The following is a 23311-nucleotide window of genomic DNA, read 5'->3' as shown; positions in this document are numbered from 1 at the left end:
ATGGATAGATTAACTTTAGAGATTAAAGAGAAAGACGATTCAGATTATTTTAAAAGATGGGATAAATTTTATCAATGATTAGGAAAACGAACTAGTGAGAAATGAATGTGATATGTTACTTTGAATATATATTAGTAAGAAGAATGATATGTATTGACCAACTGATACTGTTTATGATTATTGTTTATCATATTCACCACAGCTATTTACTATTATATTAATTAATATTAATTGAACATATGTACCCGGACAATAGTCTGTTTGCTAAAGCTTGAAAATGTTACTGGGGGGCAACCCCAATGTTGTTCCCAATCCTGTCCCAACACCAATCCCCTAGCCCCACCCCGAACCTTAATCCCTATCCTGGTCCTATCCCTTCCCCAACCTTATAAAACTAAATAAAAACCTTTGTAAAAAAAAACATGGAAGGAAAAGCATACTAGTATTATTTTACTGGGCTCCAGCATGTCTCTGCTGTCATTTTTTCCCTATCCAAACAACCCACTGTCTTCAATTCCACTTGGCTTTGACCTAAAAGGTTTATTCCATAGTTCCCAGTCTATAATCCCTGAGCCTGGCTTTGGATCTTATTTGAACCTTTTCCCCAATTCCTGATCTTCATTTGCAAGTATTTGCACATTTTCATTGCCTCCCTATAGATGGTTCCAACCTTCCTTTCCATTCTGTTTTAGTGTTGGGACCCACATTTTGGTTTCTTGTCCAATGTACTGCCTATACCTCTATTGGCAAAAAAATACAGAAGGTTCTTATCTATACTTTGGAGCAACTGGTCCCAAATCTGTAATCAATCTAGAAATAGAATTTGTTCAACTCAACAAAGGCATTTTTTAAAAATATAATAAATGTGGCTTACCAATATCAAATCAAACACATTGGCTATTGGCCTTTTCTATCCCTTATGAATAGTCACATCCACAAAAGTGACAGAATTGCAAGCTATTCTGGGTAAAAGAGATCTTGAAAGAAACTGCAAGGCCAGTTTTGTTCCTAAGCAACAACTCTCAGCTTAAGAGTCTCTTGGAGATAAGATATTTTAAGGAATCTTTCATTTATCTCTTTCTGCAGATTGCTTGGTAGATGCTTAAAGGGTCATACTGAATGATGCAGATTAACAAAATGTTTTCACATTTTGCAATGCTTCTATTTTAAAAATTGAGTCAAAATAAATTTAGTGTTGGGCAAAAAAGTTCTGTATATTTGCTATCAATTTTCATTCAATCTGATGGCAAAACTTCATTCAGAAATCAGTCCCAATAAGAGAAAGTCAGTGAAATGCTTATGCTGGAGTATGTCTTCCTCCAGTTATCAGATCATATCTCTTTAGGGTGTGTCCTCTCCTTCCCTCTCTGTGTAACCATCTGTCTAGCAGTTTGAGTCTTTCTAGCTTGATTCACTTTAGTTAAATCCCCAGGAGACAATGGGGCATATGGGCAGCCAGGGAAACTTAGAATGGGAAGGTAACCAAAAATCATTGCACCACTATACACCACTTGCCATTTCCAAAAAGGAAGTTCAACACCAAGAGAAAATTGAAATAAATTCTCAAGTCCTTAAAGATGTTGAGAGCTCTGGAATTACTAAAATTACCAGAGGATTGGAAAAGAGCTGGTATGGTTCTCATCTTCAAAAAAGGAAAAAAAAAAAAAAAAGACCCAGGAAACTACAGACCAACCAGCCTAACATCAATACCTGGGAAGATACTGGAAAAGATAATCAAAAAACAGTTAGGCAAGAAAAACCAAAAGTACTCATATAGATCAGATTTAATAGCAGCAACTGTGAGAGGGATCTTGGAGTCCTAGTGGACAATCAATTAAATATGAGCCAAGAGTGTGTGCAGTGGCAGAGGCAAGAACATACTGTATTTAATGCTGGATTTTGTCTTGGCTATGGTCAAAATAGCCATCATTTGTAATTCTGAAGGGAAAGTACACTCATAGAAATATTTAAAGCAAATTCAATTTGTGATCTGCTCCCAAATACCTTGCACTTGATTTGAGATCTGGGCTTTAAGTGGCATTGAGGGATAAAGCTCGATAGCCCCTAGCAGGCCCAGAACTGAACTTTTTCTTTTTTAATAATTCCAACTCTCTCAACTTTCTCAGGCTATATTTATCCTTCAAGGTCCCAAGGCCCTGTGATCTAAGTCATTATTATAAGAATTTAGCATTACATAAGAACATAAGCAGGACCCTGATGGATCAGCCCCCTGGCCCATCTAGTCCATTAATCTGTTATCAGAGGGGGTCAACCACATTCACAAAGAAGCCCACTAGTCTCCCAGCAGGAGGCTTTCGGGGGTAGTCACAATGGTATCAAAGCTGACAGTCACTGACCCTGTAACTTCCATGAATTGGGCCCTTTTTTAAAGCCCAGCAAACTGATAGCCAGCACCACATCTGGAGGGCCTTCATTTCAGGTTCTCTAGGGAAAACAATAACAGGAGAATATTTCCTCTCTGGCTTGTTGAGAACTTCACTTATTTGCCCTGCATGTTTTGACATTATTTTAGCAGGATCTACCTTTGAAGCACAGGTATCAGCCGGTTCTCCTCATGACCAGCCTTCCCCAGCTGGTCCCACTAGCTCCACTGGTATTGCCAACAAGCTCCAACTTGAATCTTTGTGTCTCTAGTTTCTGGAAACCGTCAAGCTCACATCCCAATCTAGAATATTTCACCCATTTTCAGAGTATTTCCAGTCCCCACAATAAATAACAAATATTCAAGCAGAGGCAGGACAGTCGGGGTTGAAACAGAATTTAATTGAATTGTGGTTTTACTTGTTGGTTATTTTTCTGGATGTTGGTTTTTCTTCTCTTTTTTCTTCTGTTGTTTGTTATTGGGTGAGGAGGCCGCTGAACGTGAAACTTCTGTGGCTTAATGATAGCAGAGAAAGAGGGAGGTGGAGGAAGAGGCAGAGAGTAGAATGTGACCAAACATCCAGGCAGCAATGAGAGGGAGAGAGATCTGAGCAAAGTGCTGGTTGCAAGAACATGCCCACAATGCACTGACCCCACAGCACCCTCCAAAACATGGCACACTAATGCAGTGTATCGTACCAGACATCTTGCCCTTCACATTCAGAAAAAAATATACAGCAATCAATTTTTGAATCAAAGGGTGCCTAACCCCAGATACAGATCCATCCCACCTACCAACTTACACACATAGAGACATACACATAATGCTCATAATTAAATTGTATTTTGAGGCTGGTAAGAACATATACTCTCTCACTTGTGTTTTCTCTCTCCCTCTCTCTCTTTCTCTCCCCGTCATACATACAAATGGAGCAACAGGTTATTGACAATATGCAGCACGCAGGTTTAAACACAACTCACAGAGATCAAAGCATAGATGCTGATATTGCAAGGGACAAAAACACCATCTTGTATCAATAAGCAAATACAATCTGGACTCCAACGTAAGGACAATCTTCCAATGTGCAAATACTGGCCAAACACCAGGGCAAACATGCTGACATCATTTTGTACTTAGGTATAACGATGACTCAAGCAGGTCTAAACAGCAGACACTGCGCAACACACACAAAGCTGACTTGCAGCATTGCATCATGACAGGCAAAAGGAAGCGTCAGTCTTTGCATATCTTGGGCTATTCCAGTGAGTGGGTCTAAGAAGACCAGGAGCAAGAGAGTGTGGAACAAGAATGATGGAAGATGTGATCTAATGGGCACTCAGAGTCTGTGCACTGAAAGAGCAGGCATGGCCAGAGTGTGCCAGGATGCATGCATTTATAGGACACTTGGATTACGGAAGTTGTGTCCAGCAAAGCGAGCTTCATCACCAAGTTCTTCCTCAATCCTGTGGAATGCAGACAAAGAGATAGTTAATGGAGTATATTATGGGTATTGTGGGTATCAGCCACATATTAGATACAATCCCAAAAAAAAGTTAATTTCATTTGAAATTTAACGTCGGAACACATCTTTCTGTGGAACCCAATGAATGACAGTGTACTATAAAAATACAGGCTATGAACTGGAACCATCTTTTATTCAGCTCCTGTCTTTACATTCAAAGCTTTTAATGACTCTTTGTGAGGAAAATAAGTTCTGATGGAAAAAAAATGTGTTTGTATTTTTTTTAAAATGTTCGCTTGTTGTTGCCACTAAATGATATCAAAAATGGGGGCCTGATATTCTGTATCAAGGAAATATGGGAACACAAGTAGCAACTAAATTTGGTAGCTGTTTCCCTGACTTTATAAAATAGGCCACATGATGTGCTAGGGGAAAAACCCAATTTCTGTAGGCAGTGATCAATCTTTCATCTGTTCAAGCAATGGATGTAAACTAACCAAAGAGAGAAGCAACCTAAAACTAAGGAGACATTTCCTGATAGAACAATTATTCAGTGGAACAACCTGCCTCCAGAAGCTGTGAATGCTCCAACACTGGAAGTTTTTAAGAAGAGACTGGACAGCCATTTGTCTGAAATGGTATAGGACAGTGGTGGCGAACTTATGGCATATGTGCCAGAGGCGGCACTCAGAGCCCTCTCGGTGGGCACGTGTGCCATGCCCCGGAGATGGTGAAGGGCTGGCCCCTGCCGTCCTGGCCCCACCCACCCAGGCTGCCATGACCACCGTGGCCACGCCCACCCGGCACCCGGTGATAAATAAGTGGGTTTTGGGTTGCAATTTGGGCACTGGGTCTCTAAAAGGTTCGCCATCACTGGTATAGGATTTCCTGCTTGAGCAGGGGGTTGAACTAGATCGGGGTAGGCAACCAACCAGAATTCTGGGAGTTGAAGTCCACGAGTCATAAAAGAGCCGAGGTTGCCTACCCCTGGACTAGATGGTTCCTTCCAACTTTTTATTATTATTATTATTGTTATTATTACTACTACTATTACTACTACTACTATTACTACTACTACTATTACTACTACTACTATTATATTGCTGTACTGTGTAGAGGAACATTTGCTCATTCCTCCAAGCTGCACTGCTACAGGTCAATCACATTGGGGAGGTTTTATAGAAATGAACAGCTCTTCTTAAGCATCCTGCCACAATATTTCAGTGGGCTTTAGCTAGGGACTTTGGTCTGGTTATTCTAAAACACGGAATTTGTTCTTCTCCATACCATACGCTCTCTTGTTCGACATTTCTGTCCTGTGGTATTATCAAGCTTTCTACTATCACTTTCACTTTTAGTGATACTTAACATCTACTTTCATTTCAGCTCCAGTTGATAGACAGATTGTCTGATACCCTTCTCTGATACAAAGCAGAATCCATGTTTTCATCAGTGGTTCTTCCAACCACTACTGTTGACATGCCTCATGATTGGCCCAAAGTTCTAAACCGAATAACAGAATAACAGAATAGGAAGGGACCTTGGGGGTTTTCTAGTGCAACCCCCTGCTCATGCAGAAGACCCTATACCATTCTGGACAAATGGCTGTCCAATCTCTTCTTGGAAACCTCCAGTGATGGAGCACCCACAACTTCAAGAGCAGTGGTGGAGCAGTGGTTAGAATGCCCTATTGCAGGCTACTTCTGCTGACTGCCGGCTGCCAGCAGTTTGGCAGTTCGATTCTCACCAACTAAAGGTTGACTCAGCTTTCCATCCTTCCGAGGTCGGTAAAATGAGGACCCAGATTGTTGGGGGTCAATATGCTGACTCTGTAAACCCCTTAGAGAGGGCTGTAAAGCACTGTGAAGCGGTATATAAGTCTAAGCGCTATTGCTATTCTAAAGGCAAGCCGTTCCACTGGTTAATTGTTTCCCTGTCAGGAAAAGTTGCCAACTTGTATTAGAATATTCAATTACTATATATTGACTGCTTTGCTACTTAAAGAATTCCCCTTTAAACTCATCTGTCCATGGAACATGTGCCTCCACAAGCATCAATATTCATAACAAGCAACGGCTTTCACCTTGCTCTGAGGCATCCATTGGGAGTTAAAATAGGCAAGAAAGCAGTTGTGGCATCACAGTCCAAGCCCCATCTCTTTTGTATGCATGTGCAAAGGAGTGGAGTTTCGGTCACAATGTTGCAAGTGCCATCTTGCCTGTTTTGATCCTCCAGTGGAGTCTGCTGATGATGCTGTTCTTCAGTGAAGCTTATTTTATCTCGGGTCTCTTCTGATGATGAAATCAAGAAGTGGTTTTAGCTATAGTTAGACAAGTCAGCAGATCCTTGGCTATCACATGGTGTTATTTGGGACTCCTGTTTTTGTGCTATGCTCTTGGTTTGATTTTGACAGAATAAAAATTCTTGGGAACATTAATTATTGTTCCAAATTTTTGTTTCATGACTGTCCGTTTTTCTGCACCGTGGCCTTAAACCTCTGGACTCATAAACCTCATAAACTGGCTGTAAATGAAGCTGACTTAAAAATGCATTTCTGGCTGTAACCTCTTCTTCTACTTTAGCCATGGTGTTCTGCCCAGATGCTGACTATGACTTCCTACTGGTAGATTCCCCTGCTTCTTTATCCCACTACCTGTGCCAGAAATGCAAGGATTAACCACTTCCTTTTCCATGGGCTGGTCCTTAAGGACATATGATTTCCACTGACAAATCTCATTTTCCATTAAAAAAAAAATGCAGTAAGGAGAGAAAAACAGATGTGCAGGATGTTTTGTTGGGTACTACTAGAAGACTTCCCTCTGGAGGCCCCTAAGAATTTGACTTAGAATAACAACTGAAAGAGATTCCCTGCTGCTTCCATCATAAGCCCGCCTCAGAATGATCCTTAGAACTCAATCTTTGTTCAGACACCTGAAAGACCTGCAACATAAAGATCTCTACTCCTTATTCTCTTGGCTTCTCTCTGTATTTGGCAGCTATTTGTAGCAATCAAGAAATAACAAGATACAGTAAATCTGCTGCAGTGATGGCCTGGGCCCAAGGCAAGTCAAGCATTATGTATACAAAGGTAACATTGAGGATGCCATACTGTTTTGATGTTGTCAACCACCAGAGCACATGTATTCTCTAGTGCTGTGTTTGTGCTGTGCATTGCTGTGCAGTAGCAACAGGATGCAATGAATCTCTAGCAACAAAACTCCCCCTTTCTTATATTAATCCAATCCAGTGGGACAGACCTCTGCTGAAAGATGATGCAGGCTGATATTCCCATCTCCAAACTCACTCACTCTCTTTTCTCACACATAAGCATATCCATTTTACTTCCCTCACATTTCTTACCTCATTAGCTGATTATATTTTGCCAGTCGCTCAGATCTACATGGAGCTCCGGTCTTTATCTGTAAATGTCAATGTCAATTCAGTAATATTTTATGGAGATTCACACAAACATGTCAATTATGGGCAAAGGCTGCCCACCAAGAGTACACATTTTCTGTGCTTATCTGATCTCTGTCACTATATCAAAGGTGTATGAGATGAGGAATAACCTAAAGTAAACTTTTTTTGCTAACTGCCCAATCTCTGCAAAAGTTTGCCTTAAAAGGGGGGAAGGGAGGGGGAGAAAAAAGGGTCCGAATAATCTCTTGTTACCAGAAATTTGCCTGCTTATTCTCCTCTGCTCCCACATTCTGCCCCAAGCTTGTCAACAGGAAGCAAATGGATCACTTCCCCCCACTCACCCACAGAGGTTTGATGCCTAGCGGCTTGTCAGAAGAAAAGGAGGTGGTGGGTGCAACTGGATCTTCATTGCACAGTGTATTTAGCTGACATGTTTCTATATTTCTTTAGAAAAGGATATTGAGATTACTAGAATAACAGAGTTGGAAGGGGCCCTAAGGTCTTCTAGTCCAGCCCTCTGCTATTCCTATGCTACAAGTGGCCCAAGTTTGCTGCCGTGTTTCTGTCCTTTTCATCATCCATCACTTTTTCTGGAAATCTCCCCAGGTTTCAAGAAATACAGCTTCCTCATGGATCTGCTTGTTACGTTCCAGTCTTTTACCTTACCCACATTATCATTCTTTTCTTCTGAACAAAAAGAAACAGTATTGAAGATGCTAAATTAGGACTAAGAACAACCAGATTCAAGCTTACATTCAGCCGTTGTATAAATGTTTATAGAAAGATATACCGAGAAAGTTAGATAAATAGAAGTATTAATCTTATTGTATATAATACAGATAGGGAAATTTGGAGAGAGGAGTTGCTCGGACATTACCCCTGAATTGTATCTGAAGAGGGATGAGAGGGAAGAAAGGAGAGGAGAGAGAAAAGAGTAAAGGAGGGGAGAAGGAAGTAGGAAGGTTGGAGGAGGAGAAGTGGGGAGAAAGGGGAGGAGAGTGGTGAAGGAGAGGAGAGGAAGAAGAGGGAAGTAGGGAAGAGAAGAAAGGGAGAAAGAAGGTAGAGAAGAAGGAGTGTGGATACAGTGAAAGGGGAAATGGGCGAGCAACACCAAAAGTCATGTGTATGTATTTATTTCATTTTATTAAAAGTATCTTATATATGAATGTAAAAAGAATGTATGTTAACATCTGATAAATATTACGGTATATGTATGGGGGAGAGTTTGGAAAAATAAAAAAATATTTTTTTTAAAAAAAAAAGCTTACATTCAGCCATGAAAATTAGACCAGGCATTGTGTACGAGACCATATGCACAGTGTATGGCTTAGAGCAGGGGTGTCAACTGTCGGCCCGTGCCCACCCCATAGCTGGCAATGGCAAAACAGTCCCGATACATCTCGCAACGTCACATGACGTCACAAGTTTGACATGTCTGCTTTAGACTGATTACTATCTCTCTTGCTCAGCTTACCACACCAGTGCTGTTGTTAAGGAAAACATTGGAAGAAAGAACAAAAGTTACCCCAGCTGTTATGTCATAGCAATATGTTCCATATTCCATCTGATATTGGTCCCCATTCTGCTGGGACTGTATTTAAGTACCCAACATTCCCAGTTACACATACTGTCGTCTTGGTTATTACAATGACTGAAAGTTTGTATCTGATTTATTGAAATGTCTACTCTTTGTCAACACTTTTGTACATTTTTATCTCACAATGCTCATTTGAATCAGACACCAAATGAAATCTGTCTATGAAGAATTCTGTCTCAAGAGTGGCAATATTCTAGCTCTGGCCTGCTTCTTCCCAAAAGGAGACAAGACATGATCTCCACTAGTTAGAACCTACCTGCCCAGTACAGAGTCCCACCACCAGGTCAGCAATGAAGGTGTCTTCAGTCTCCCCTGATCGATGACTCACCATCACCCCCCAGCCATTCTCTTGAGCCAGTTTACAGCTGTAAGTGAATAAAGTGACTTATTAAGTTATTAAAATAACTTCTGGATTTGCCTCCTGAAGATAATCTTTGGAGCTGTCAGTGGGTACGTGATAGCACAGAGGTTGTTGGAGAATGGGGTGGCTTAAGAGAACTCACGCTTGAATAGCTTCAGTGACCGATCCAATCTGGTTGACCTTAAGTAGTAGACAGTTGCAGGCCTTCTCCTCAACCGCATGCTCAATGCGTTTGGGGTTGGTCACTGTCAAGTCATCTCCCACTATCTGAATCCCTACATTAGCTGTGAATTTTGACCAAGCTTCCCAGTCATCCTGATCAAAAGGATCCTCAATGGACACCACTGCAAAGGGAAAAGGAAATGTGAAAATTACAATACACCCCAGGCTGCAAATAAAGGAAGTCTCAGTGTTTTTAGTTCTGGTAGCAAGGCTTCTATTCTGTGTAGTCACTCACCTGGATAGTCCCGTACAAAGCTCTGATAGAGGTCACCCAGTTCATCGGCAGAGATGTAACGGCTGGGATCATCAGGGGATTTGAAATCCAAGTCATACTTGCCATCTCTATAGAACTCTGATGCAGCCACATCCATGCCAATCACAATCTTGTCAGCATAACCAGCTTTCTCAATGGCTTCCTTGAGCAGCTCTAAAGCTGAGAGGCAGAAATGGAGGCAAGTTACTGTATTTAAGAAGGGAATATGTCTTTAAAGGATTTATAACGTCTCTTCAAAGACCTCTCTTTCAAAGTATCTCTTAGTACTGTACTTTTTTTTCTCCTCACCTTCACTATTCTCCAGGATGTTTGGGGCAAAGCCCCCTTCATCTCCTACATTGGTGGCATCTTTACCATACTTGTCTTTGATCACACTCTTGAGATTATGGTAGACTTCAGCACCAATGCGCATGGCATCCCGGAAGCTTTCAGCCCCAACAGGCAAGATCATAAACTCTTGCATGGCCAGTTTATTTCCAGCATGGGACCCTCCGTTGATCACATTAAAAGCCTGGAAGAATTTAGAAACAGTAACAGCAAACAGGGGATCTTCAGTGATATATTTTAAAGCACCATACAATAATTGTAAATGATGGTTTGAAATTGTTTGAATTATAATGGTTTCTTTCGTCTGTAAATATCCTAGGTATTGTGAGGCTAAGAACATTTTGTTAGAAGTATTTTGGTTTTACATAGTACTAAAATACCATGTTTGTAACCCTAACCCTAAAGATCATAAAGTATATGATAGTTCATAAAGTATATTTAATATGGACATAAAACTAGCATGCATGCAAAGGACTATAAAGGTGTATGGTATATTGGGGAAAATCCAGCTGTTTTGGACCCTTGTTCAATTTATTGTTACCTGACTCTCTGCTCCATACCTCAGTTTTATGGGTGTGAAATCAAGAAAACATCACCAGATTCTTACGGGGACTGGCAGAATGAGATCTGAATTTCCAGCCAGGTCAGCAATATGACGGTACAGGGGTACATCCTTCTCTGCAGCGGCAGCTTTGCAGACAGCCAGGGAAACACCCAGTATGGCATTAGCTCCAAATTTAGCTGTGGATTTTGCAAAATTGATTAGTAAACAGCATAATCAGAGATTACAACCAAAGATCTTTGACCCAAAGATTTTACCAGCATCCAGCTGCCCCACAGCATCTGCTATTCATCTGAGATTCCCTGCCTGGCTTTGATAGTAGCTTTTAATTTTGCCACAAATTTTTCTATTGGGCTTTCTACTCAAGAGTAGTCTGCAAACAGTAGCAGCTCATTTGTTTTGACAGGGAGGCTAACACTTCCCTCCTCCGCTCTAGAGTCCACACTTGGCCTGCTAGGTTTCCCCTCATATACCTGAAATGTATTTCTGCTGATCTCTCTTTGGCTGGTTGTTGCTGCTAAGACCCATCCCCTGTGAGTATGCTTATTTGTTCTAAACTACTCAGAACATACACTCAGTCAGTATTGATTTGGAGCCACTGTGTAGAATCTCCAAAGCCAATTCTGATAGGCCTTTGCATTTGACCCTGCCAAAATACATCCATTCCAAGCACTGCTAGGAAAGCAATCAGTAAGGAGGAGTCCAGCATCAAAAAAGCATGCATCCAAAGAGAGAGAGAGAGACAGAGAGAGAGACAGAGAGAGGTCAGTTTAGAGAGTAGTTTTATACTGGTCTGCCCTGTTGCTTTGGTGGAGTTAGTTATGTGTTTCTACTGACCTCATGTAGACATAAATTATTTGCATTGTTCTTTGCAGAGAGAAGACTAGCAAGACAGTGGCAGTGCTTTGCACCGTAAGCCCATCCAAAGGAAGAAGGGAAAGAATCAGCAGAAAAAATGCATTAATTCCAGTGTGTGTGAAAAATAGGAGGGGCCCACTCCCTTTTTGACTCATCATTTCCTTTCTTATTTTAATCTGTTTTTTTTTCCAAATTCTCATCTTTTTTTGTTTCATCATTTTACTTGAAAAATTCCAGAACTTTCCCTTGCTGTCTCAAAATCTATATTGTGGTGAAGGAGACTGAGGAGATTCATGTAGGAGTGAGAGATCAAGCAAAATGCAGAAAGATTCTAGGTAGCTCTATCCTGAATTCAGCCTCATTCAATTTGATTGGAATTCTTCTTCCCATTAATTCTCTAACATGGGAAAGAATCTATTTTGGGACCAAGATTATATTCAGCATTGCGTGGCAGGGTGAGAGCTGCACACAGAAACTGCTATTGCCAGATAAGATGTGTAGTGTCAAACGGGAAAATAGATGACGTCAAAGCAAACCCAAAATAGTATATAGTATATGTTTGTATTTAGGAAGCATAAAATAAGAAACAAAAATAAATGTTTTGCCTTCAAATATGGACAGGCTTAGCAACAAAGAATAGATTAATGTAGGAAGTGGCATAGATAATAATAACACATTCGATGTAATTGTGCCTTTTGGGACAAAGTATACAGGGATTAGACAAGTAAGCTTCAAATAAGTGTTGCTTTTTCATCCAGTTATCTCCTTATATTTGTGATCTTGCGCTCTGTTTATCATACCAATAAACAGATTTTTTTTTCAGAGTTGAAAATAAAGGAATTTAAGGAATGGGTTTGTGTTGCCTTGCTTAAGCCCAGTACTTTTTTTCTAAAAAAAAAAAAAAAAAAAAGGTGCCGGAACTCACACACGTTATACAACCCGCCTTGCCTACCCTACAAGGTTCCATCCAAAAAAGGTGCCGGAACTCCATTCTGGGCGTTCTATGAGAAAAAAAAGCCTTGCTTAAGCCCCATCCCTTCTCTTGCATTCAAAATCTGGGTTTATTTACTGGTCCCAATCCTTCTCCTGCTTTACTTTTTGGATGTTTGTCAGTTTACTAGTCTCAGTTTGCCTATCATAAGAATTCAATGTGAAAGGAGTGGTTTTCGTGAGCTGTGTTAATAAAAAATCTCCCACTCTCAGTTAATCATGATTTCGTTCTCCTTTGACTTTTGAATGTGGATTGAAAGAAATACAATAGTGCTGAGATTCCAAATTGCAGTTCCCCAGTCTTGCCCTCCGGTTAGCTATTCAGCCTTAGTCTTACCGGATTGTGCTGCTCTTTTGCCCTCCCTCCATGACCTTTTCCCCAATTTTTTTTAACAAAGAAAAAAGTTGGGTTTACATTTATTCTCTGTGCCATCCAGTTCCAGCATGAGGTTGTCTATCTTCTCTTGCTCTACAACCGAAAGGGCCTGAAGAAAGAAAGGTTAATCTCTTAAATGGAAGAAATCTGGATAAAACTACCTGGTAAGCTACCTTTAGTTTCACTGAAATTTAGTCCTGTAGCACAGCATTCAGTGTTTGATTGAACTTCATTGAAAAAAATATTTTAAAAGTCTTTTAATAATGCCTATGTCTTTATTTATTGTCAATAAATAAAATGAGGAGAAAGGAAGGCTGGAAGGAAGCACTTCCAACTGCCACCATTTTCATGCTCCACATCTACAGAAACCGTTTGAATGCAATCCATATTATCGCCACGTCTCTGCCTGCAGGGTCAAAAATGAGGAGCAAAAATTACTACCCAGTCCTGAGTGTTATAGGTTCAGAAGCAATATAAAACCTTTTACCCCCACTCCACAGGAAAGAAAGAAAGAAAGAAAGAAAGAAAGAAAGAAAGAAAGAAAGAAAGAAAGAAAGAAAGAAAGAAAGAAAGAAAGAAAGAAAGAAAGAAAGAAAAAGATTGGTCCTTCACCTGAGTTATTGAGAATAAAATGTATAGCTGTAGGAAAATAAAGCAATAGTTCCCCCTAATGGAGAAATGAAGTATCTGTTCCTCAAAAACCATCCAAGCCAAGCCATCACCATCACACCCAGTTTTGCAGTATTTCAGTTATATCATCATCAAGCCAAAAATGAATCAAATTGTGTCTGCAGTGCTGCCGAAATCATGGGAACCCAGAAATTCAGAACTGATTTCAAATTGTTGCAAAATCCTTGTATGAAAGTGCCAGGAAGAAGGAGGGAGGGAGGGAGGGAGGGAGAGAAAGAGAGGGAGGGAGGGAGAGAACACACGCATAGAAGCAAAATATAAGATAAAGACTAAAGGGCAACTTACAGAGCTCACAAGAGCAGGGGCAATAGTGCTGTTGATGTGATCCACTGCCTGCAGAACCCCTACAGATAGGGAAAAGATGCAGAGTCACATAGACAGAGGAAAAAAATAAATACAGAGAGTCTTGTGAGTCTATCAGCTTTTCTGAGTCATTTCAGTTTGAAGAAATTTTACACCATAACATCTGCTGTTGTTGCTAGTTCAAAAGCAGGTGGCAGTCTATGTGTACACACAGACACACAAGTAGGCATAAACAACCAGTGTTCTCTAGAATTGTTCCATATTGTTTGATAATTCCAGTTTTAATGCCCCTACCTTTGCCAAGGAATCGGGATTTATCATTGTCACGCAGTTCCAAAGCTTCATAGATGCCAGTGGAGGCACCACTTGGTACAGCTGCCCTGAACATTCCTGAGAAGAAATCAGAACGTGGGAATCTTTCATAAAAATAGTAGCTTAGATTATGGGAGAATTCTGGGGGATTCTCACAAGTCTTAAAGTTGCCAAGGTTGGCTACTCCTGGTTTAGACCATCTAAGCCGTGAATTATCTCTTCTGGTTACACAGTTGCCTTCATTTTTTTAAAAAAGAAAACTACTTTAAGTATATCATTATTTTTTAAAGACATAGTGAAAACCATGCAGGCAGTATGATTGACCCAGTTGTTCCATAAGAAATAGCTGTGCTTCAATTTTCCAAAGTGATGGCCAGTGACTGAAAAAGAATTGGACATATGATAATATAGCTACAACTACTGTACATTACAAATGTAATTACTATACATTATATCAGTACAATTATAATGTGATTAGTGCAATTATAGTTATTTAAATGATTTAATTCAACATGTATAAAACTATCTTTCTTTAAAACAATTTGAGAATACTTTTCATAGTATATAATGGTCAGGCTCACTGAACTCCTGTTCGGCCTAAGCTCTGTCCCGGCTACGTTTGCAAAGTATGTATGAAAACATGTCTCTATTTTTTAAAAACATGCTAAATATATTGCTTCTGCAATAATTAGTGCCTGTCTCATATAAAGGTTCATGATCATTTCTTTAATAATTAATTCCAGAGAAAAATTATGCCATTTTAAGCATTCCTATAAGTATTTAAAGTTCACTGTGACGCAACTGAAAACAGCTCTTCCTTCCTATGCATCTTAATCTTTTAGAGTCTTGGGAAAGGGAATCTTACAGTATAAATTATTCAGGCAACAAATAGGCTTTAGTCAATGGCCAAGCTTTTGGTCGTTTTTTTTCCCTTTAAAATTCATTCCTACTTACAGACTTGGCCTTTACTTATTTTTTCTTATTTACTATGTTTTTATAGCTCCAATCTTCTATTTCATTTCTGTTCACTTGTTTAAAGAGCATTTTCTTTTTCTGCTTTCTTTTTATATTATTATATCATATTATTAACTTTTATTTATCATAGTTGGGAAGTGGGTGGAAAAATAAATATGCTGGCTCTTTACATATTTTGCTTCCTTTTCTCTGATTTTGTTATTCTATTTCTCCCTTTTTTCAAAACCTAGACTATGTCTTGTTTTTTTATTATTCTTATTGTCTTCCTTTCCCTTCCTTTGCTTTAATTTCTCTTAATCCAAGGTTCCTTTTGCAGAAGACTTGGTACAGTTTCAGGTGGTGGTTCTAAAGTGCATATAATCTTGCCTTCTGTAAATCACCGTGTTGATTTTCTTCTCACTCGATTGCAACTTGCAAATCATTTTATGATTTAAAGCCCTGGAGTTCAGTGGTATTTGGGATCAGGATGGTCCTCTGCTAGTAAGAATCCTTCCAATCTGCATCATCTGCCTTGAGTCTCTTTCTCCTTGCTCTAGCTGTGAAGCTCCAAAACACAATAGGTAACAGGATCAGTATTTAGTCCTGATTTCTTTCAGGTTCTTTTCTAAACTCTTTTATAAGTTAACATTTTTATTTGACTGCAGATACCTATTTCAGGTCATTCTGTTTCTTGTATTTATTTTTGGCTCAGAGATTGCCAATATTTGATGTAGACACATCTGGAATTTATGAGCATGTTATGGGCACTGTCACAAAATGGCTGCTGTGGAGGGCTTATCTGTTCACAAAATGGCTGCCTAGATGACTATGGCTAGTCACAACACATTAATTTATCACAAGAGAAATGGATGAAATTGCTCCTTAAGGTTTACAACACCACTTCTCTTCCTCTGAATGAATGGTGGAACTTTACATGAAGGGCTTTATGCCATATAGAGAGGCAGAAAATTTTATCAAGTTTGAATGCAATCCTTACTTCCAAGTAAGGTTTTTACACTATTACTGTTCTCATAGTCATGAAATTTGACAGGAAGCTCATGGAATTCCCTGAAAATATAAATAATGCCCTCCTACTTTTCCCATCACTTCCATCTTTTTGCCTTTTGATTGATAATACTAAGAATCCTCCAGCAGAAAGCATTCCTGTTGGGCTTGAAGAAAAACTAGAGTAGGCTTGTTGTCTGTTGGCCAGGTCTGATGGGTACAAGAGCTGGCCTGAGCATCAAAATTAACAACTTGCTGAAGAAGAAATACCGTGACTTATTCTAACTTCCAAGTATGAAAACCATGAATTTCAGTACAATTTCAGAGGTCTAAGTATGTATGTAAATGTAAGAATTCTTATCACTTTTTTGCTTCATACCCTCCCACGACTGCAGGAATGTTCCTTTCCTTACTCTCTCGGCTCTAGTGGTGGGAATTAATAAGTGAGCACAACTAAAACTGAACTGCTCAGATTCTCAGTGAGGCATGTGGTAGAGATGGGCGGAAAAAGGAGATACTTCTCAACCCTTCTTTCAGGGTTGGTAACACCTGACCTTTCCAGTTCACTTCCTCTCAGAACAAATCCATTAGCTCAATGCACGGGCTGCAGAAGATGCAAACTTCTTCTTCCTTGTCAGTTTGTACCTTTTGAGGTATACAAATCCACCTCGACAGTTGGATTCCCACGAGAGTCTAGGATCTCACGAGCACGAATCTCTTCAATGGACATTGTGGAAATGGGATTTCCTGGGGGAGAATAAAGACAGAAAGAAAAGAACGGAAGACAAAGTTAGCTTTGAACGTTCATCCTATGTTCCTTCACATCCCTGTTCCCATGAAAAAGTTCTTCAGCTCGGAATAGAATTTAAATGTACAAACGGTATAAAGAGTGTGAAGGATAAAATGGGGGTAGTTGGTAATGCCATAGAAGTCTTATATTGTGAATACAAGTATGACATACAGCCCTGGCTCTTAAAAGTAGCTGGTGCAATTTTGTAAGGTGCATTTAGGCTGAAGGCGTATGTCACATTCTTGCAGCTGCTGTGCAGATGAGTCAGCCAGTCTGAGTAGAACACTCTCACTCCCTACCATCTGATTTTGGAAAAGCTGCAGCAGGTCATTTGCTTCTCTGGTAATAAGACCCTCTCAGCCAGAAGTCTTTTCGTTAATTCTTCTATTTAAGGACTCCCTGGGAGAGAAATGCTCTCTTTTCTTCCTTAAACCCAGATATTTCAGGGTTTTCTTCCTGGCATTGAACAGACACACTGAAGTTGAATCCTTGCTAGCAATGGTACAAATTAAGGACTCTGTCTCTTTCCTGGCAGTCTAGCACTTGGGAGGGGCTCCTCTCACTTAGGATAGGCAGCCAAGGATGTGGCACAGATTTGCAGCACTATCTTTGGCTGGAGCAATTTCTTCACAAGATATTTTATATAGGCTTAGAGGTAGTTACACTTTTTTGGGTGGGGGGAGACTGTCTGTCCCCTTGGAGAAAAGGAGCAGTGCAAAGAGACACTTCAGTTAATGTGCCCTATTTTTTTTCTGCCCTGGCTTCCAATATCTTGTCTTCGTTATATGTGCACACCTGTTCAGTGGGATGTAGTCTTACAATAATTTGCAGTCTCATAGTAGTAAGACAGAGGCCTTGAACTCTTCAAGTGCATCAGAATTTCTTGTATGGAACAAAGTGCTGCTTCTTCATTCACGGAGCCAGTCATACTGCTGGCTATGGGAGAGGAACTGTTTCATGGCAATTCAATATCAAGAGACAAACAACTGGATGTCATTTAGCCTGCCTTGCACTTAAATTACATTAGACCTTTGCCATCAGCTGCAGTGGAATAAGATGGAATTGTCAACTTTGAGAACTTTGTTTTTTGCTATGGAAATGAGGTAGGTACAATATTGTCCTTGGCATTGGAAGGAAGGAAGGAAGGAAAGAAGGAAGGAGGGAGAGAGGGAGATAATTAAGTTACACCTGCTCTTTCCTCAACTCCCTATTTTGTTTTCTTCAGAGGGCATTTGCTCTGCTTCTGACCAAGGTGTAAAGGTATTCTCAACATCTATTTTTCTGCTGGGTCCAATAGCATTGACGTCATTTTGCCTCAGCCGGAGGCAAAATTTAAGTTGTCCTTAGTGTTCAGGGTGCTAATGTAGTAATTTTTACCTTATTCTGACATCTCCAAAGGTAGCCTCAAGCCTATGAATTCTTGTAGGCATTGTCACTTTGTAGGGCAATCAGGTAAATGGTAAAATAGGGATTGGCAATGGGGAAAGCACATATCATGCTAATATTCTGCTGACATAAGGGTGAATAGTATTGTGTGGATAGTATTTTGACTCGAGGGCAGGAAAAGACCAAAAATCTAGTTTATTATGACTCAAACGTTAACAAAGATTTACTAGAGACCTAGCTGTCTGCCACAAATGGTTGATTTCTACTTCATCACAGACTATGCAGTTAATATTTCCAGATATTATTCTGTAAGTAGAATGTTCTTTCTTCTACTTTTATATCATCCCATAAAAAGAGAACAATAGGCAGCTGAAAAGGGGGAAGGTGGTTTTATTTGAATTCAAGAATCAGAAGGCTTTAAAAATAATTTATTTCCTCCTGCTTTGATCCCATTTCTATTCCCCTCCAATCCTACAACTGCCTTTAGAAAATGATGCTGGAAATTTAGGTGTGAATTGCTTAGATCACATACCGGTTGATTCTTAAGGTCTGATACTATTGTTAAGACACTTTCTATTTCTAATCCAAATTTGAAAAAGCACAATAAATTCTCCATAATGGGAAAAAATTGCCTTCCAAAATTATTTCCCTTCACTATCAAAGAAAGAGAAGTACATTAAAACTGATGGCAAATGTATAATAGAATCCAAGCAAATTTTTAAATTAGTTTAAAACCTAATATGGCCGTGCTGTGTCACATCTTCACCCTATCAAGTCCAGCTCTTTATTTTCTCAGTAGCCAGCTATATGCTTGTGGGAGGCCTCAGCGTAGGATGTGAATACAACAGTATCCTGCAATTCATATTCCCTAGTAGCTGAAGAAATGCTATTTAGCTACTGTGGTTTCTCCAAACAATTATGGGAATTGTGTTCTGATGAAGTAGTTGCAAATTCTTTGTCAAAATTCCCCTTACAATGCAATTTTTATAAATGAAGAAGTAACAATGAATTAGTTGAAGTATTTGGAGTCTAGCAGCACACAAATGCAAGCCATAGACAAATGAAGGTGCATTATGCTGTATGAGGCATGATTAATATATCAGAGGTGGCACTAAGCCAAAATAATGACACATATCACAGAGGATTCGAGATGGAAAATCCAGATTTGGACCTCCATGGCAGAATCTACTCAGGATGGTCACCTATACAAATCCTATTAAAATAAAGATGAGCTATGCCATAAAGAAAGTAGGGCAGTTTACTACATAGAATTGGATTAGGACTTTCCTATGTATGGCTCAAATTGGACTCATCTTTTGGTACTGTTAATCCACCATAGGCTTGCTCCATTATATTAATAACTATGTTGTATGCTGCTTGTGTGGCGTAAAATTAAATTTAACTATAAATAAAAGTAAAAACCCAATTTATTTTCAGCTCCCCTCTGGCCCAAAAGAAATTAGAAATCTTCTGGTTCTCTGCAAGAAACTCCAGATCTCTGCAATTCTTGAAGATGGGTAGTTATCCACTGATAAGTACCCCCTACGTTGGTCTCCCTTTTCATTTGGTAAGTACACCACCCATCTTCAAGATTGGTACCCAGCACTAGACAGCAGCAGGAGACCATAAGTTTGAGCGCCCCCCCCCCATTTAAGCAGTTTTAAAGCCTTATGTGGAACTATCCTTGCAAGACAAAACATTAATACTCTCCTATATCCTGTTTTATAGTTCTCAAATTTAATGTCATTAGCTTGAGTTTATACTGTGCACACTTCTTGATTGCAATGATGTGGAGGTAACAGCAGCCTTTCCTGATAATGCCATTATTGTGTAGGATCCAGAGTGGTTGTGTGTGCGTTACCATCATTTAACAGAGCAGGTGCTCTTTGCAAGGACTGAATTCTTCCCAGGCAACCCAAATTCTATACCAAGAATAATTGTTCATCATTCAGCATGTTTACAAGTTGAGACATTTGGCTCTTGTTCTTCTATCTCTGCAAATGTTATTCCTAAATTCTGAGATTGATCAGAACCAGACTGACATGTTTTGAACTGTTATATACAATTTAAGAATTAAAACAGTAAAGACTAAGGGAAAAATTGCTTTCTTAAATGAATTCTAGCTACCTCTGGGATCTGTGTGCATTTCTCCTTTTTTTCTGCACTCATAAAATAGACAAGATAGTCACAGTCTTGTCTCTGATAAAAACACAATTCCTCCTGTCCTGGCATGTGCAGTTTTACTGCGAAGGTAAGGATTTAACAACTTATTTTCAGTGTGTGTATTTATTTGCTAGGAAGCACAGCTTCCTCCTTTAACCATTTCAGGTTGCAATTTTAATTACACTTATTTGGAAGTGAGACATGCTGAACTTAACTGCTTTTATATCTGAGCAGATCTATACACATTCCAGTATTCTCTCAACAACTTGGAGGAGCCAAATGCAGTTAACATAAATAAATATAGTATGTACAAATAAATTACTAGTAGAGCTAAGTAACTCCTCAGGATTAGTGCCTTACTACAAAGAAAATTTTAATTTTTCCTTGCTGGATGTGTTCTTATTTTTTAATTAAAAAGGCTTTTTACCGCTCATGTTATTTACATTTTATCTGAACAACTGACATGTTATAGATACAAGACAGGTGGTTGACCAGAGATACCAGCAATCACACAAAGGAGCTCTCATGCCTAAAAAGAGGCACGTATTTATTTTAAGAACTACAATCCCTTCATGAATCTCAGAGCACCTCCCACATAATTCTTTCTTGGTTCCAATACAGGTCTCACAGAGAACTAGGTCTACTCTTACACCCCTATAAGATTGGGTTATGTGTCTTCTGACGAACTCTGATATTCTGAACATAAAGATGTCAAGAGTACAAATGAAGTGTTCAGAGAAAGAAACAGTCAATTGCTTCATTAGCGTGAAAGTAGGGGGTCTACCCATTCTTATCAGAAACTCTGAAAGTGGACAGATCCAGAAAGGAATGCAAAATTCAGCTCTCTTCCTTCCCAGTGAAGCCTCCTTCCCATAGTTAGTTGATTTGCCTCCTTACTCAACCATCCCCTTCTTGCCTGGTGCTAAACTGTAGGTTGTTTTTTTTTAGCAATACCTATAATCTGAAAGGAAAATAAGAATGATGAAGCCATATTGCCCTTTAATGGCATCAGGAAGATATTTGTGGGCATTTCTCTACCTGCACCACAGTGATGCAGATACCAGGCTACAGAACGGAATGAAAACCACAACAGGTCTAGGAGAGAGAGAGAGAGAGAGAGAGAGAGAGAGAGAGAGAGAGAGAGAGAGAGAGACCCCTATGAGACTCGGGATGAAGGCTGACCCGGAACGGGCAAATGAAAAGACTAAGCATATAGTATAAACTGTGGCAGAATTAAGCTTTCTTTCTTCTGTCCTATCTATTTTAATCCATAAAAATAGCAATCACTTTGCAAGAAAAGCCTTCAGAGTCTTTAAGTGATTTTCTGGATCCTGAAAGTATATATTCCCTGCCAACCCATCGTCCTGACCTGTTATCCCAGACTGTCATTCTGAGACAGCAAGATTCAACTAGGAGGTCAGAAACTTCTCTGTTCAAGTATCAGGAGACTATTTGTTTTTTCTCTACATTCTGTCATATATTGATTGGCATCCATATTGAGGATTCCATTAGTGTCAGCATTTCTTTGGCAGAGTCCAAAGTGTAAGCAATCTAGAATTCTCCGTTCATCAGTCCTACTGATACACTTGAGTCATTCCAGTACTGATTGCGGTTAGAACATTTTATTGCTTCGGTGTATCTTTTGCCTTGACCTCATCCTTCAAAGACTCTTAGGTTCAGAAAAGCTGAGTTTATCCGAGCTACCTTCTGACCCCAGTCACATTGATCCTCATTTTTCAGTTCCTTTCATCAGCTCTTGTTTTTTCCCATTCTCCCACACAAGTACTTTCCAAGCCAGCAGTAAGAAAAATCAGAAGCACCAGGAGCAGTTTGGTTCTGAAAGGAGGTCAGGCTCAGATAAGCAGGGATAAGGATTGGCCAGGGAGGAGGAGAAGGAGACACAGCCAAGGAGCCCCAGAAAGCCACAGGGATCAAGATGATAAAAGCTTCTATGGGAAGCTGTTTGAATGTTGTTATATCGGCATGGACCGCTGCTCCAGGCTTTCAGATAAGGCACTGGTAGCACGAAACCCATCCACATCTTCATTTTCCCTGATGCAAGCAAAGAATTACACTGGAAAGCACACCATCATCTTAAGATGATGCAGTAAGAGATTATCAGGCTGCCATTGCTTTCCTTTCAGGATCCCAGAGTGGATCACAGGTGTCCAATGAATGATATATCACTCCGTGTCAATCATAGTTGGGGTACAGTCTGTAATGGCACCATCTACTTGCCTATAGGTGGTGATAATGGGAAAATTCAGCTTGATCCCTAGGGTGAAAAAGACTTATCAGGTTTCCTGCACATTTCTGTTAAGATGCATCACTTTTTTCAGTCCCCAACTCTGAAGTCCACAGTTCTGATCAGGTACCACAAACACAACATCCAGAGAGAGGAATTTGCAGCTGCCAAATGTGAGACAGAAAGCTCAGAAGGTCATGTGTTAGACAGATAACACGAAAAAAAAATTGATTCAGAATGGCAAAGACACTATTTGTAATCCTTAAGGGAATAATCTTAAAAAGATAATTGTTGAGAACCAGGGTTAAGTTACTGGACAGGGGGGAGATAGGGGGGTGGCACTTACCCTCCTAGTGCAGTGCTGCTAAGAGGAGTTAGATGGTGAGCTGAAAGATGCAGGACTTGAAGCAAAGCGTCTGATTCCTCTGAGCCAGTAGCTGGATGAGCAGCAACAGCAGCAGTGGTGGGATAGTGCCGCCCCTGATAGGGCCAGGATGGCAGCATGTGACCTAGAGCTGACGATGAGTCAGGATTTCTAAGGAGCTTTGCAAACAGCACGTAGAGGATGGAGCAACTCAGGAAGGGAGGGGGAGATAGTGCTGCAGAAATGGGATGCCAAAAGCAACACGCT

General features: G+C 39.9%; 1 protein-coding gene across 1 annotated transcript; it reads right to left on the bottom strand.

The window, feature by feature from the left end:
• Positions 1 to 2762: 2762 nt before the first annotated feature.
• Positions 2763 to 23184, bottom strand: ENO2 (enolase 2). Its single transcript, XM_039338762.1, has 12 exons — positions 23027 to 23184; positions 16742 to 16843; positions 14120 to 14215; positions 13808 to 13866; positions 12872 to 12941; positions 10654 to 10787; positions 10008 to 10230; positions 9681 to 9878; positions 9366 to 9567; positions 9119 to 9227; positions 7206 to 7264; positions 2763 to 3846 (listed from the first exon to the last, which is right to left on the bottom strand). Exons 2-12 carry the CDS (start codon positions 16824 to 16826, stop codon positions 3777 to 3779), a joined length of 1305 nt encoding a protein of 434 aa, XP_039194696.1. The 5' UTR covers positions 16827 to 16843; positions 23027 to 23184; the 3' UTR covers positions 2763 to 3776.
• Between the last annotated feature and the right edge of the window lie 127 nt (positions 23185 to 23311).

The sequence above is a fragment of the Crotalus tigris genome, unplaced genomic scaffold, assembly GCF_016545835.1.
Source record: "Crotalus tigris isolate CLP2741 ecotype Arizona unplaced genomic scaffold, ASM1654583v1 scf7180000017716.2861928, whole genome shotgun sequence".
Taxonomy (NCBI): Eukaryota; Metazoa; Chordata; class Lepidosauria; order Squamata; family Viperidae; genus Crotalus; species Crotalus tigris.
Note: the sequence above shows the minus strand (reverse complement) of the source record. Positions and strands in the feature narration are given on the sequence as shown.